This window comes from Brassica oleracea, chromosome C8, assembly GCF_000695525.1.
Source record: "Brassica oleracea var. oleracea cultivar TO1000 chromosome C8, BOL, whole genome shotgun sequence".
In the NCBI taxonomy this organism is placed as follows: domain Eukaryota; kingdom Viridiplantae; phylum Streptophyta; class Magnoliopsida; order Brassicales; family Brassicaceae; genus Brassica; species Brassica oleracea.
Window position 1 is genome coordinate 40,990,326 of NC_027755.1, and position 15,226 is coordinate 41,005,551.

Consider the following 15,226-nt stretch of genomic DNA (forward strand, 5'->3'; position numbering starts at 1 on the left):
GGTGATAATTTGACCAAAAAGATAATAGATATGGTGTTTAAAGGAATTAAGTATTAAAAATATAATATGTGGGCAATGAAACGTACGAGAAATATGCATCAGTGTCAGGCTACATTTGCAACAGATTGTTCTCAATTAGTGAAGATGATTTCAGAATCAGAAAAATGATCAGTTTTTGCATGTTATTTGGAAGATATTAAAACTTCGAAAGAAAATTTTATCAATTCAGAGATCATTTATGTACCACGAATGCAATGTAGAATACAAAGACAGATAGTCTAGCATGTAGTGGCAAGAAACAATTGTTTTTGTAGTTTATATGGATTCAGAATTACAAATATGGTTCGCAGAATGTGTACGTTGATGATAAAAAAAAATATGAAAAAACCTTATATACAAATGCGTGACATATTTATTTTGAACTATATTTGGTGTGGCCTACTTTCAGTCATAAACCCAATAACATTTTAATGACTTTTAATAAATTTATAATATATTACAAAAGATCACTTTTAAGTAATGATCAACAACTTTTAAATATGCCTTTACAAGCTCGAATGCATCAACCAACCATTATGGATGGAGGTGGGCCAAATTTGACCGTTTGGTAGCAATGTTAGATATTCCAAATAGCGTTTTCCAATAATTATTTATATATATATATATAACATGAAAATGCAATATGTCCTCATCACTCAATGATTTGTTGTAAGATAATTCAAACAAAATCATGGAGAAGATTATCTTCTTTTGGTATGACTTGTTTAGCTAAATTCATGGTGATTTGCACATAAATTAATGGATATATTATCAAAATATAGTGGTAAAAACCAAGCGTTCGTGGCTTGGTGGTAAAGGAGGTACAGCTGTACTGTCCGCCACCCGGGTTCGAGCCTTGGCCACAACAGATTTAACATCCCTTCCGTTGGGGCGCTGGACCCCCTACGGGGATAGTTAGAAATGTGGCTACCTAGATATCAGAGATACCAAAAAAAAAAATATATATATATATATATAGTGGTAAAGCGTATAGTTTAGCTGACCCTATGCTACTGGCTGCATCGCAAAACATATTAATTGTGTAGTCACAAAAATATTATTATTAATTTTGACTTGATGACTCATGGGAATCATACCTTTGACCAGTCTCAACTGAAAGACAAATTTTAACCGTGGTATACACATGACAATGTTAAAAGAAATAAGAAATGAAAGCAATTTTCTAATCTTTACTTCTGAACTTTTAAGCTCAACCAATATTTGTTTAAAAAAAAAAAAGTTCAACCAATAGTTGTAAATACATGTCACATTTATATATATTCGGCTATGAGAATTTGATAGCTAAATACATGTCAATATAGTTGTGAACTATTTAAGTTCGTGTTGCATGTGTTAGTTAAGGGCGTAAACAATCACTTGGTCCTATTTTTAGGTATTACTCTCTTTTTCTCACTTTACACTATGGACAGTTTCAATCAACTTTGTGGAAACTAGTTGGAAAGCGTTACTTTAGCTTTTAATTACTTTTATGACCCATGAAAAAAGAATCTTGTAGATATATTTTTTTTTTGGGTAAAAAAATCTTGTAAATATCATTTTTCAGTTTTCACATGTAATTGCACGTATCGAACGTAACCAGTTTCATCTCATAAGTTTACCATAACATGAGTTTTTTTGTTAATTCAAGAGTTGAATACCATAATTTATTTGGACCATGAACAATGACCGGTTGCTAAATCTCTTTCCACATCTGCTGAGACTCGAACAGGGTCGGATCTACAGTGTTATGTACGGGGCACGTGCCCTCGACTAAATTATATAAATTACTAGGGTCGAACATGATATAATTTACTTCTAATCAAAATTATTATTTTTTATATGATTTGTGGTTTGTGTTTTACTTTTACATTTGCGAGAGATGAATATGAGATATATTATTTTCTTAAATTTAAAATTAACCAAAAAAACTAATTTTTACTATTAGCATAATCTCTCTCACTATTTACGCTACGAGCGTGTTAGTAACCAAAAATACATAAATATATCAGTTAAAGAGTATTTCAAAATGTTTAGGTTACTTAAAATTTAAGGTGATATTAAATTTTACTGTGTATGTTTTGTTATTCTTGTTATAGATCATGATCATCTTAATATTAAAATGTTCATGAATACATAATAGTTTTACATATTTTCTTTGTTTATTGTACTGTAATTATGATAATTTTGATAATAAGTAAAATAATTTTTAATACAAAAATCTTAGATTATATTTTTTCTTATGAATATTTTTAAAATTTATGTCTTTGATATTATATTATTAATTATGTGCTAAAATATTATTTTAGGTTGATGTCCAATGAAACATTATTTTCATATATATATATATATATATGAAACTATTGTTTTCATATCGTATTAGTTTTAGTTTTTTTATCCGAAATAGGAGAAAATATGAGGTGCGGTTGGACGAATTTTCTTTCAAATGTGTCAACGCTGTGATTGTTTTTTTTATTAGGTTAGCAGGTGTCATTTGTCGAAAAGAGAGTACATATGTTATGGAAAGTGAGTGTTCTAAATAAGGCATAAGTTAGTGTTTGGACAAAACTACAACGCTTCAATTTCATGTAAGAACATGTTTAGTATTCCACACTCAGCTCATTCGTCCACCGTTCTCATTTTATTGTGATATATGAAGACTCAAACTTGTTTCTTTGGCTTATATATTTGACTTTCTCTATTTCTTTAATTCTATTTTCACTTATAGATATCATCTTAAAACAATTTTAAATTTATTATTTTCTACTAGTGACAGTCAATTACTAATAAATAATAAAATTAATTTATATTAAAATAGTAAACAATTCATTTTTTTTTCTCATCAGCATAAACAGACTCCTAAGACAACAATTCATTTATTTTGTGTATAATATTTTAGAGTATTTATTTATGATATAGTGACATGTAAGGTAGTGTAATACATATGTAAAATTAAATAATACATTATATATGTATGCATGTTTAACTAGTTTTGATTTTAGAATTTTATTATTTTGATTAGTAAAATATGTAGAATATTTTAAAAATATTAAAATAAATTTATAAAACTTTTTATGAGTTGTAAAAATTACTATATATTTTATTTACATATTATAATTAATAATATTTTAACAGTTTTAATATCTATTAATATTTTATAAAAAATATATAAATAATTTAATATTATAAATATATTTATTGTGTGCCCGTCAAATAATTTGTCTGAATCCGCCACTGGACTCGAATATGGTGCTCCGGATGCCATAACATAAGTCTCTAAATGTGTATATAATAAACACATAATTAACTAACTTGTGGGTATCCATATAATTTCATGTAATTTATGTAAGTGTAGGCATATTCTTTGTAAATGAATACCATACATATTATGATAAAGTATATTGAGAAAAAAATATATTATGAAATTGCATATTATATATTTTCTAAATAAAAAAAGTAATTAATATAATTTTATTTGTAAGTTAATTCCGGTATTAAACATCAATTAGTTAAAATAATAATAGTGATCCCTTACAAATATGTCCTTTTAAATATACACATATATTTAGCATTTTGTGTTATCAAGCAACGTAACAATGCATTCATCTATTCTTTCTTCTTGTTGTTGCTGCTTTCATTGGATTAAGCAACAATGCACTGTAACAGTTTAAAATATATAACGGAAAGAGTAAGTTTAAGGTGGTTGAAAAAAAAGTTGTTTTTGGATAAGCTGATCCTCTGTTAGTAAATGCTTTTTACAACCATTACCAGCTCTTTCGTATGGTAAACATTTTTTCTTTTGTCGATAAATACATTTAACATTTTAATTAAAAAAAATTAAAAAAACGATAAAAGAAATAGGCGATTTTGATTTGCGGAGTATCAAATTTGACGGAAAATGTATTGGATTGGTCGTCTGATTAAAAACAAGAAGGCCATTATCATCCACTAAGTGACATATGTATACTTTAAGTCTAATCATATCTCCATTATGTCTTTCTTTTTATTTCATATATCGCCAAGTTTCTATGCTATGGTGTGGATCTATACTTTGTCTTCTTTGAAATGTCGTTTATTGCATAATGTCTATCTACGACTACACATACGTTTAATACAGGTATATAAAATTGTATACACATGTATCTATGGCTTAAACATCTCCTAGATCGTGATTTTTCTAGTGCCCTCCCAAGAATAAGTATGGATTCTAGCTACTGTTGTTTTATGTAAATCCATGTTACGACTTTTTGGTCTATGGTAATATTATTCTACGTTTACATATAAACATGTGCATATTTACGCGTTCACCTTCAACTAGTGACAGTGCATACTTGTTAGCGAAAACCATTATACTATGAGATTTATTCAAAAAAAAAAGTTGAACAACCACACATTAATATAACGAATTTTAGAAAGTTTTTTTTTTACCAACTCATTTGTTAATTTTATATAACAATGGTGCCTTGATTGGCACTATTTATAAAGAAAAACACTAGGTGACAAAGAAAGTTGATATTCTATTATTCTGAGTATTTTCCATAAAAATGATTAATCAATGCAGCAGAATAATTCGTTCCTATTATTTAGAGCGTTTTCAATTAAAACACTTACTATATATATGAATGTTTCTTACACTTTGGGGAGTTTATGTAAGATATAAATATTGCACTTTTATGAATTAAAAGCATGTCGTATCTGTAATGTACTCTCTAGCTCTAAATCTGTCTTATCAATGTGCTTCTCTTCGAATCTTGGGAGGGAGAAAAACGAGTCTGCTCATGCATGTTAATATACACAACAAACTAATTCTTACAGTTTGAAAGACTAAATTTGATTTCTAACAATTTTTAATATACTTTACCGTATATGGCGTTTTATTTTAAGTAATTCTTTTTTTTGGTAAAAATTATGTTAAGTAATTCTTGCTGGTGCATTCTCCTTATGGTCGATTGTTATCAGTTTTTATTTGCTAACTAGGTTTGTAAATGGGGTCCTTGTAAATGTAACTGTAACTAAATCACAATACTGACTGTACAAATTAAAATTAATACTTTTGATATTTAAATGGTATGAGCTATTGAACTGTCAATATATATACAGCAAGATTTATTTTTATTTTGTTAGAGACAAAACTAAGTTTATTACATTGACTATAATTTGTATTTAATATATTTAGACCAACAAAGAAGATATGTATTTAATTATGCATATTTAGATCCGAAATGACCGAAACTACATGTATTCGAATTTGATCAACGGCGCTTATACAAATTATAGTCAATATTTTTATTTTTATTTTTTTTTTCGACCAAAAAAAAAATATTGACTATAATTTGTATAAGCGCCGTTGATCAAATTCGAATACATGTAGTTTCGGTCATTTCGGATCTAAATATGCATAATTAAATACATATCTTCTTTGTTGGTCTAAATATATTAAATACATATGTTATTTTATCATTCTCTGGATACACGCATACTCACATATAAACGCGGTTTAACTATATATTAAACGCGTTTCTTTATAGTTAAAAATCCCGTTTGTTTATGTGCCTATATTTATGTGCATGTGAATCTTGATTATTTGATAAAGGGAAGATTATATTACTACATTGTAGTATAATGAAATCTCGAAAAATTAGGGGAATATTCTAGTGCCGCCAAAGTTCAAGAAGAAAAATCCAAAACTAAGACATTAAATAAATATAAATAATATTTTATAGGAATCTTAAAACATGATTACAGTATGATTAAAGTGGAAATTACATAAAGAAATAGTAACAAGTCAGCCCACAACCTGACAACCTCTCGCCCTTCCAAAAATTCACCTGCATTTTGACAGTTATATGTCTCTTAGCTTCTTTCAATTAATTAACACATCGTGATTATTTTACTTTTCAGCTAGGAGGTACAAAAGCACATACACTAGTAGAAAACTTCAAAATACACACGTTTTAGACACAGTAGTATCGTGACTTATTTTGTGTTAGTCACGACAAAGTCACATTTAGTCACGAAATAGGACAACGTGACAATCTGTGTCTTTTTCATGGCAAAATAGATACGAATTGGTCACATATGTTTTCGTGACTAAACGTAGTCACGATTTGTCACAAACTATTTGTGACTAAAATGTCACGTTTTCGAAACCGTGTATAAACCGTGGCTTTAAGAGTCACGAAATGACACTAGATAAACCGTGACCAAGACAATGTCTAATCAAATAAACGTAAACTTTAGTCTCACTCTATTTTGTGATTAAATTGAGACTTTTCCAACAAAAAAATGTCATAGAATTTACATCAAAGTCAGAAAACGGGACTGTTTTGGCTGGGAATATATTCGAATTTGGTTGGTCACAGTAGCCATCGTGACAAAAACATGTCATATCTAGTCACGGTTTCATTATTGTGACAATTTCCGTGACTAAAACAACACAAAACAAACACTTTCGTGGAAATGAAGAACACAATATCAAACCAAGAAAACCTCTCCTCTCAATATTTTTTTTGTGTTCTTGACAAATTAGTGAACGTCTTTTCTCAACTCTTTCTTTTGTATTCCATAATTTCAATGTCTCATTTCTTTCAATCAAGAGAGTGGATGGATCGACATTTGGATCCAATCCGAAATTGTGTTTCTGAAGAATTTATGGAGGGAATTGAAGTGTTTCTTGCTTTTGCTTGTAATCAAGAGTCTTACCAAGGAACAAGCACTATGTTGTGTCCGTGTGCACGATGCAAGAACCGGAAACAACGTGATGCAAAGACGGTTTCTAAACATCTTTTCCGAGTAGGATTTACGGGGAATTACTATGTTTGGTCAAGTCACGGAGAAAGCTGTTACAATGTTGGACAATCTTCGGGGACAAGTCATTTCTATGGAGAAGAAGCACCAGAAGAAGCAGAAGGTACAAACTATCAAATTCCAAACGAAATGTACGTTAATAATCCATTTTCCAATATAAATATAAATTTGGAAGAAGATGTTGAAGTAACCTCTACATTGGAGTATGCGGTGGAAGCGGGTAATGAAGAAACATTTCACGATAACGCTTTTAGAGCCTATGAAGATGCAAGGCAACCACTTTATGATGGATGTTCTGAAGGAATTTCTCAACTATACTTGGCTTCACGATTGATGAAAGCAAAAACCGATTACAATTTGCCGGAAGCTTGTATCGATGAGATATCACAAACTTTTAAAGATGTTCTACCGAAGCCGAATAAAGCGCCATCATCTTATTATGAAACGAAGAAGCTGGCCCGATCACTTGGCCTCCCTGTTGTGAAGATTGATATTTGTGAGGATAACTGCATGTTGTTTTGGAAAGAAGATAAAGAGCTTTTGGCATGTCGGTTTTGTGGTAAAGACAGATACCATCCAAACAGAGGAAGAGGAAAAAACCGTCCTAAACAGAGGATGTTTTATATGCCGATTACGGAACGGCTGAAACGTCTATACCAAGTAGAGACAACTGCATCACATATGCGATGGCACGCAGAGCATAATTCACCTGAAGGAGAAATGCATCACCCATCAGATGGAGCGGCATGGAAGCATTTTAATGGGGTATATCCTCAATTCGCTGCTGAAAGTCGTAACATTTATTTAGGCTTATCGACAGATGGATTTAATCCTATCGGTATGAATGGTGAAGCACATTCGATTTGGCCCGTTATCGTAACTCCATATAACTTACCACCTGGTATGTGTATGAAAAGGAAATATTTATATCTGTCGATACTAGTTCCCGGGCCAAAACATCCGAAAAAAAGTATAGATATTTATCTTCAGCCGCTGATTGGAGAATTACAAAGTTTATGGAGTGAGGGGGTGGAAGCTTATGATATCTCAAAGAAAGAAAGATTCACAATGCGAGCTGCACTGATGTGGACAATAAGCGACTTTCCAGCATATGCAATGCTTTCTGGTTGGATGACGCACGGTAGATTAGCGTGTCCATATTGTTTAGATGATACAAAGGCTTTTTGGTTACAAAATGGAAGGAAACATAGTTGGTTTGATTGTCACAGAATGTTTTTGCCTCAGAATCATCCTTACCGGCGAAATGTTAACGCGTTTCGGCGGGGACAAACAGTAACAGATGATCCACCCCCGTGGTTGATTGGAGAAGAAATTCTTCGTGAAAGAATAAACAACATTAAGGGGTTGTCCAAAACAGTTGATTGTGGAGGAAAAGGCCACGAGAAGGCTGCACAGACGATATCTGGCTATGGAAAGGATCATAACTGGGTGAAGAAGAGTATTTTTTGGGATTTGCCATATTGGGAGAACCTTCTTCTTCGACACAACATTGACTTCATGCATGTGGAGAAAAACTTTTTTGATAATCTCACCAACACTGTGTTGAATGTTCCTGGAAAGAGATAACATTAAATCGAGGATGGATCTCCCTAATATATGTAGAAGACAATCTCTACATTTAAACGAAGATGGAACTATGCCTGTGCCGATATTTAGGTTGTCAAATGAAGAAAAAAGGCAATTTCTCTCATGGCTGAAGAATGATATAAAATTTCCAGATGGATACGCTTCAAAATTTAGTCGGTGCATTGATGAAACAAATATGAAGCTATCAGGGTTGAAAAGTCATGATTGTCACGTTATTATGCAACGTGTTTATCCATTTGCATTTCGTGAACTCCTTCCGAAACATGTTCATACCGCAATTTCAGGTTATTACTTAATTATAAGATTTGTTGAACTATATTTTTATTATTTAATGTTTCTTACTTACTAATAATTGTATTTAAATTTGCAGAGATTGCACTTTTCTTTCGTGATATCTCAGCAAAGATATTGCGCACCGAAGATGTTGTCCTTTTGAAAGAAAATATAGGGGTGAGAAGCTTTGTAATTTGAAGAAGATATTTCCTCCATCGTTCTTTAATGTCATGGAACATCTTCCTGTGCATCTACCAGATGAAGCTGCTTTAGGTGGTCCTGTCCAATATAGATGGATGTATGTCTTTGAAAGGTACATGTATCATCTGAAAAAGATGGTAAAAAACAAGGCAAATATTGCAGGGTCCATTGTTGCACAATGTTTGAATGAGGAGATATCAACTGCATCTGCAACTTACTTTGGGAAAGTTCGATTTACTTATACTTATGAAGATGTGCCAAATTTGTTTTATCATGAAGGTCGGGTCAGTGGAAAAGCCACCACGAGATGGCTAACAGATGTTGACTTCACCGTCTTGCAAACATTTATGTTGCTCAATTGCGATGTGTTTGAACCTTATGAAAGGTAATATTTTGAATTTAGATTTATATCATCCTATTATATAATGAGGGTCTGAGTCATGTTTTTTGCACAGGATGTTTGATGAGTTCGTGATGGAAGCAAACCCAAATATTACTAGTAATGATCTACAGAGAGCGAAAGATCAACATTTTGCAAAATGGGTGAAAGACTTCGTAAGTTTTGCTTAATTAACTTGAGACTTTTGTAATTATTAAATTTTGTAAAATAAAAAAATAACAAAATTTTATAATTCATTATACCAACATTACAGATTACAAATGCCAGTGAAACATATGAGTTCCCTTTATGGATGTTGGATTTCATTCAAGGACCGCATCGTAACTATACATCGTGGCCGATATATTTCTCGCGAGGATATTGCTTCCACACACATAGCCATGGCCAAGATAAAAATACCCAATATTATGGTGTGTATGTCCGTGGAACCACCGAGACCGAGTATTATGGGCTGATAGAAGAAATCATGATGATCGAGTACGGTGGTGCTGTTAGCTTGAAAGCCATGATTTTCAAATGCAAGTGGTTTGATACAGTAGTGGGTCGTGGAATGCGTAAGCATAAGTCGGGGATCGTTGATGTGTCCCCCCGTGGCCAATATGAGAAATATGATCCTTTTATACTGTCTGGTAATTGTGATCAAGTATGTTTCATTCCTTATCCGCGTGTGCGTCGTACAAATGTGACAGACTGGTGGGCATGCACAAAAGTTTTGCCTCGAGGGGTAAATGAAACATTTGAAGTTGCTCTAACAGCATTGCAAGATGATACACGTAACGATGTTGTTGCACCGAGTGAGATGATACGAATTGAATCATATGTCGTGGAAGATGATTCTGGTTATGATGTCTTACCCGTGGCTCCTCCTAACGATGAATATGTATCAGAAGACGAGTTAGAAGATTCGTGTGCCGACTCTGATTCGGACTCCGATTCTGATTAAGGTAATATGTAGTTGTAATATGTATTTGAAATTTGGAATATTATTAATAAAATAAATTTTAATTATCATGTTTATTTGATTATTACAAATATGTATCTTGTTTAGGAGTTACAATTTAGGGATTATATTTTAAAGGTTATAGTTGAAAGGTTGTTGTTTAGTGGTTATAGTTTGAGGGTTAGGGTTTAGGGATTATAATTTATAAAGGCATGGGGGTTGTATTTTTTGGGCTCTATTGTTTTACAGTTTGTTCAAAACAATAGATTTGTAGTTTTGGATTACGAATTTCGATTTAGTTAATGAAAAATGTTAAAGTTGGTTATTGATAATGTTAAAATTTATTTAGGACATAGAGAATATTTGCCAATTTTTCTACTCGAACTTTTGCCTCCGTATATTTTGCCTCCATACATATTTCTGGCTCCAATTTTTGGCTCCATTTATTTGGGTTTTGGCACTTAAACTTTTGCCCAAAACACTTAATAAATAAAGGACGCTCTCCTCTCTTCCCAAACACAACACTTAGACAAAAAAAAAACCTATACTCTCTCGACTCTACTTCGACTATCGGACGACACTCGAAGTCACTGTCTCGAGCTCTCTCTGATCAGAACCAGCATGGCTCAAAGCGGACCATCAGATAATCGGCGTCGCCCACGCCCACCAGAGTTAAACCTTCCCGGTACGTTCTCCTTACTGCGTTTTGATTAGGGTTCCAAATCTTCTTCTGTTATTTGTTCGATTAGGGTTTAGAATCTCTGATTAGTTTTTTTTATTAGGTTTCATTAACTGTGTTTCGATTTGGGGATTTTTTGTATTAGGGTTTTGATTTGGTGATTTATTTATTAGGGTTTTGATTTGGGACTATTTAGATTGTTAATCTATCTTGTTATCTGTTTAATGGTTCCTTGTCTGACGGTTGATGTGTTATGGTATCTGATTTATCTTTATGTTTCATGTTTCCAGATATGCAACAAAGAAGAATACCAACCTCAGTTGCATCTGCAGGGTTTGTCATGCCTCCTACGAGTGGGTCTTCTGGTCATTCCATGCCACCAGGAGCTGTTGGGTCTTCAACTCGAGACCGTCCACCTATTAACAACTACAACCATCTAACAGAACAAGCACTCTTACGCTCTGCAGCTAGAGAGCATCAGCCTCACCTACATCCAAAGAAAGCCAATGGTGCTTTGTGGTAAGTCTCTAATTTCTTCACTTGTTATTTTTCTTGTATTGCTTTACATATGCATATATTCTTCCTGATCATTTCCTCTGTTGTTGCTTTTGCATTCAGGTTTGGAGTGGACCCTAGTGTTCATAAATTCATCCGAACAACTTGGCAAGCTTACTACTGGGGGCCATGGTCTAGCTGGAAGTTTGTTCCAGAGGAGAGGAGAACAAGTTGGTGGCACACTTTCATTGTATGTATTGCTACTTTACCCTTCACTTCCATTTTAACAGTTCTACATTTAATGCCTTCTTTGTTTTTATGCAGCAAAACTATTACTGGGAAGAGAAGCACCATGATGAAGTGTACAACCGCTGGAAGATTCACACACAGCATACTGTATGTCAGAAGATCAGCAGGAAGAAGAGAGATAATGAGAAGCCAAAGTACATCAGTGAGGAGGACTGGTCTATCCTCCTAGCCAATTGGGCAACTCAAAAAGCTAAGGATAAGAGCACAAAGGCTGCTAAGTCACGCACTTCAGCTCCTCCTGGCAAGAAGATGTCTAAGCACTTTGCTGGACCAAATAACTTTGCTAAGCTTGAGTACGATATGGTAAAGTTTCAACTCTTTCCTTCGTATTTTCATTTATCTGTTCTTACTTCATACACACTTTGTTTTATTTTTTCTAGATGGTTGAGGGTGGATTGGACGAGCCACCATCTTTCATTGACCTTGTGCGCAAGACACACACTCGCAAGGATGGTTCATTCATTGATGAACGTGCTGAGGCTCTTGTCTTAGAGGTGGAGGATGTTGTGGACTCTATGATACTCGATGAGGACTCTCCCAATGATGTCAGCCCAACTGCTTCAACTGCTACAACTGCTCCTTCAAGGCGGTTCCTCCTTGATCAAGAATTTCTCAAGGTACCCCTTCTTATTCCATTACTTGAATGGTTTACAACTTGTTATACATAGAATTTAGAAAGTTCTTTGTTTGGTTCATCATGTCTTCTGCTTGTTTATGTTTTGTTGCTGGACTTTTATTTGTCTACTATGTCTCTGTCCATGTCATTTATAATCATTGTTTCCATTCTTTGTTCACCACGCGTTTCTTTCGTTAATCATTTTTTCAGCTTGCTAAGACAAGCAAAGGGCGTGTATATGGGATTGGTAGTGTCCAGTTCAGAGACTATGAACCACCTCAGTCAGTCCCAGCATCTCTTAAACGCAGCTTAGACATCGACTTGCGCGTATCTGGAATAGAGACAAATGCTGAACATGTGCAGACCGCTGTGGAACTTCTCAAGACTGATATGACAACTCTCAAAGGAGATTTTTTAGCCTTCAAGACTGAGTTCCAGCAGGAGATGGCTGCAACAAGAAGCTCCCTTAATGTCATTCTACAGGCTCTTGGTGCTCTTGGTGCTGTTTCTCCTCAAGTGAACCAACCTGACAATGCCTCAACTCCTTAGGCTTCTTGCTTAAGTTGATCTCTTTTAGCTTTCGTAACAACTATGTAACAAGGATGCTACTAGGTTTTTTTGTAATGCAACGATCCTTTTGTAACAACTATGTAACAAGGATGCCACCTAGTCTTTTGGTAATGTAAGAACCTTTTGTAACAACTTTAATTATCAAAAATCGGCTGTAGTGTTTTGTTAAACGTTTTTCATTGTAATATATTTTAATTAGGTTTAAAATTCCCATATTTAGTTTTTTTGTTAACAAAAATTTGAATTTAGTCACGTTTATAACAATGACCAATTCATGTTTAACTAGTCACACAATAAACCAAGACACAGTCGTGACAAACCTTATCCACGTTAATGTCACATTTATAATCTTGACATACTGTCACGGAAACGACACGAAACGACCGTGACTGTGTTTGTCACGAAACCATACCGTGTTTAAACAGTGACTATTTTAGTCACGAACTGTCACCGTAAATTTTGGTCACGATCGTATAGACACGAAGATTTTTCGTGACTTTTCGTGTGTATTTCGTCTTATAGTCACAAAAAAATAGCTATAGCCACGAAATTTTCCGTGTGTATTTCGCAATTTTCTACTAGTGATATGTAGTTAACTAACTTAATTTTGTTTGAAAAGCGATATGATCCAGATTTTGATATATATAAAAAATTAGATTTAGAAGTATGAAGTATTGATCTACTTGTAGCACGTATAAAAATTCTAATACTAAGTATGAATTCTATTCTACAAATCATTTTTCTAATGTAAAATAGTTTAAAATAGCACTTTTAAAAATATTATGATTCATGGTCCTCACATTGTATTAACTAAGTTAATAAAATATGAAAGGGAAAACACTTTGATATATTGGAAGAAAAAAACTTTGCTAAAGAAAAAGGAAAAGGGAACATTGCAAAAAGATACTTGTAGAAAAGCATGAAAAAGATACTCGTATCTACTAACTTTATTCTCAATTCTAGAGAGCATTCACATTTTTTAGTTGTTAATGTTTTTTCCTCACAGAAATAAGAAAATGATGTAAGAAAATTCCCAATACTTCTTTAACCGTGATTAATTTGATCTTATTTGGTCAAATATAAATGTTCTAAATGGCAAGAATAATTGGTTTTTTTTTTTTTTTTGTCAGCGCAAGAATAATTGTTTGAATTCAGTTTAAAATACTTTGTTTATCAATTAAAAGGGAGACTAGAAAAATAAAAACGAATATTTAAAGTGGGGGTACTTGAAAGGAAAAGTTTATAATGTCGCATGGTTTTTGTTCTCACTGTCCACCAGACGATTATTCTCTTTTGCCTATTTAGGTTCTTGAATGACTTGTCGTATGTTGTTGGATTTACCTCATCAGCACGTGCATGGATACACGTGCATTGCAGGTTTAGTTCTCAGCAAACGAAAGATGTAACCATCGCCGTTGGATCTGTTTGCTTCTTTGACCACCCTTAATTTACGGAAATGTAAATCTCAATCAGTCAATTATGAAAAGAGAAATCGGACAAAAAAACACACTGAACTTTGCGGGAATTACCAAAAGAAACCTGTACTCGAACCTGACTAATAAAACCCCGATGTTTTGTTGACTTTTTTAGTTAATTCACAAACTTACGGTTGACTAACCAAATTAACACACCGTTAACCGACAGTTAAGACAGTGTTAACTCACCGTTAATTACTGCCGTTTAGTGAAACTACGTCGTTTTATTCAGTTGTTTTGTTAAACACAAAATCTCAAGACGACGTCGTTTTGCTTAATTAAAATTGTTGTTGCCTGGACTCGAACCCGTGCACTCGTGGTCGTAAGGGGGTATTGCCACTGAGCTAGTGGACTTTTCGGAAGGTTATCACACATGTTTATTTTTATTGATCAAAAGATGTGTTTAATTGCAATCAAATAAAATGAAACCCGTGTTTGAACGTAACCCTAATTTCTCAAATCGATTTGGGGATTTCTCTTGTAGAGATGGTAAAGACGAAGTTCACAAGGAATGGAAAGGAGGTAATGATTTTCGGAGCGATGAGGAATTTCGATTACGGGAGTGACGAAGCGGTTCAAGAGTCGAAGAAGGGTGGAGAACGCGATGCTTCTGTGAGTTTGCCATCGCTGGAGAGATCGAGGATTCGTAAAAGCGTTGAAGGGATATCGATGTTGGCATCTACAGAGGTGTCGAAGGCGTCGAAGACTAGGCGGGGAACTTCATATGGGTCGCCTGCGTCATCTCCGGTGAAGGCCACGAGGCGTGGTTCAACTCTGTCTCCTAGAGTTTCGAAGAAGCAGAAGGTAAATGTGGCTC

General features: G+C 33.6%; 3 protein-coding genes across 3 annotated transcripts; all 3 read left to right on the forward strand.

The window, feature by feature from the left end:
• The first annotated feature begins 6,687 nt into the window (after positions 1-6,687).
• LOC106309421 lies at positions 6,688-8,430 on the forward strand. Its single transcript, XM_013746447.1, has one exon. It carries the CDS (start codon positions 6,688-6,690, stop codon positions 8,428-8,430), a length of 1,743 nt encoding a protein of 580 aa, XP_013601901.1.
• A 524-nt stretch (positions 8,431-8,954) lies between these two features.
• LOC106309422 lies at positions 8,955-10,268 on the forward strand. The gene is made up of 3 exons (XM_013746448.1): positions 8,955-9,310; positions 9,381-9,480; positions 9,579-10,268. Exons 1-3 carry the CDS (start codon positions 8,955-8,957, stop codon positions 10,266-10,268), a joined length of 1,146 nt encoding a protein of 381 aa, XP_013601902.1.
• A 618-nt stretch (positions 10,269-10,886) lies between these two features.
• On the forward strand, positions 10,887-12,913 carry LOC106309423. The gene is made up of 6 exons (XM_013746449.1): positions 10,887-10,950; positions 11,235-11,463; positions 11,563-11,689; positions 11,764-12,051; positions 12,129-12,365; positions 12,575-12,913. The coding sequence occupies exons 1-6, from the start codon at positions 10,887-10,889 to the stop codon at positions 12,911-12,913; spliced, it is 1,284 nt and encodes a 427-aa protein (XP_013601903.1).
• The last annotated feature ends 2,313 nt before the right edge of the window (positions 12,914-15,226 follow it).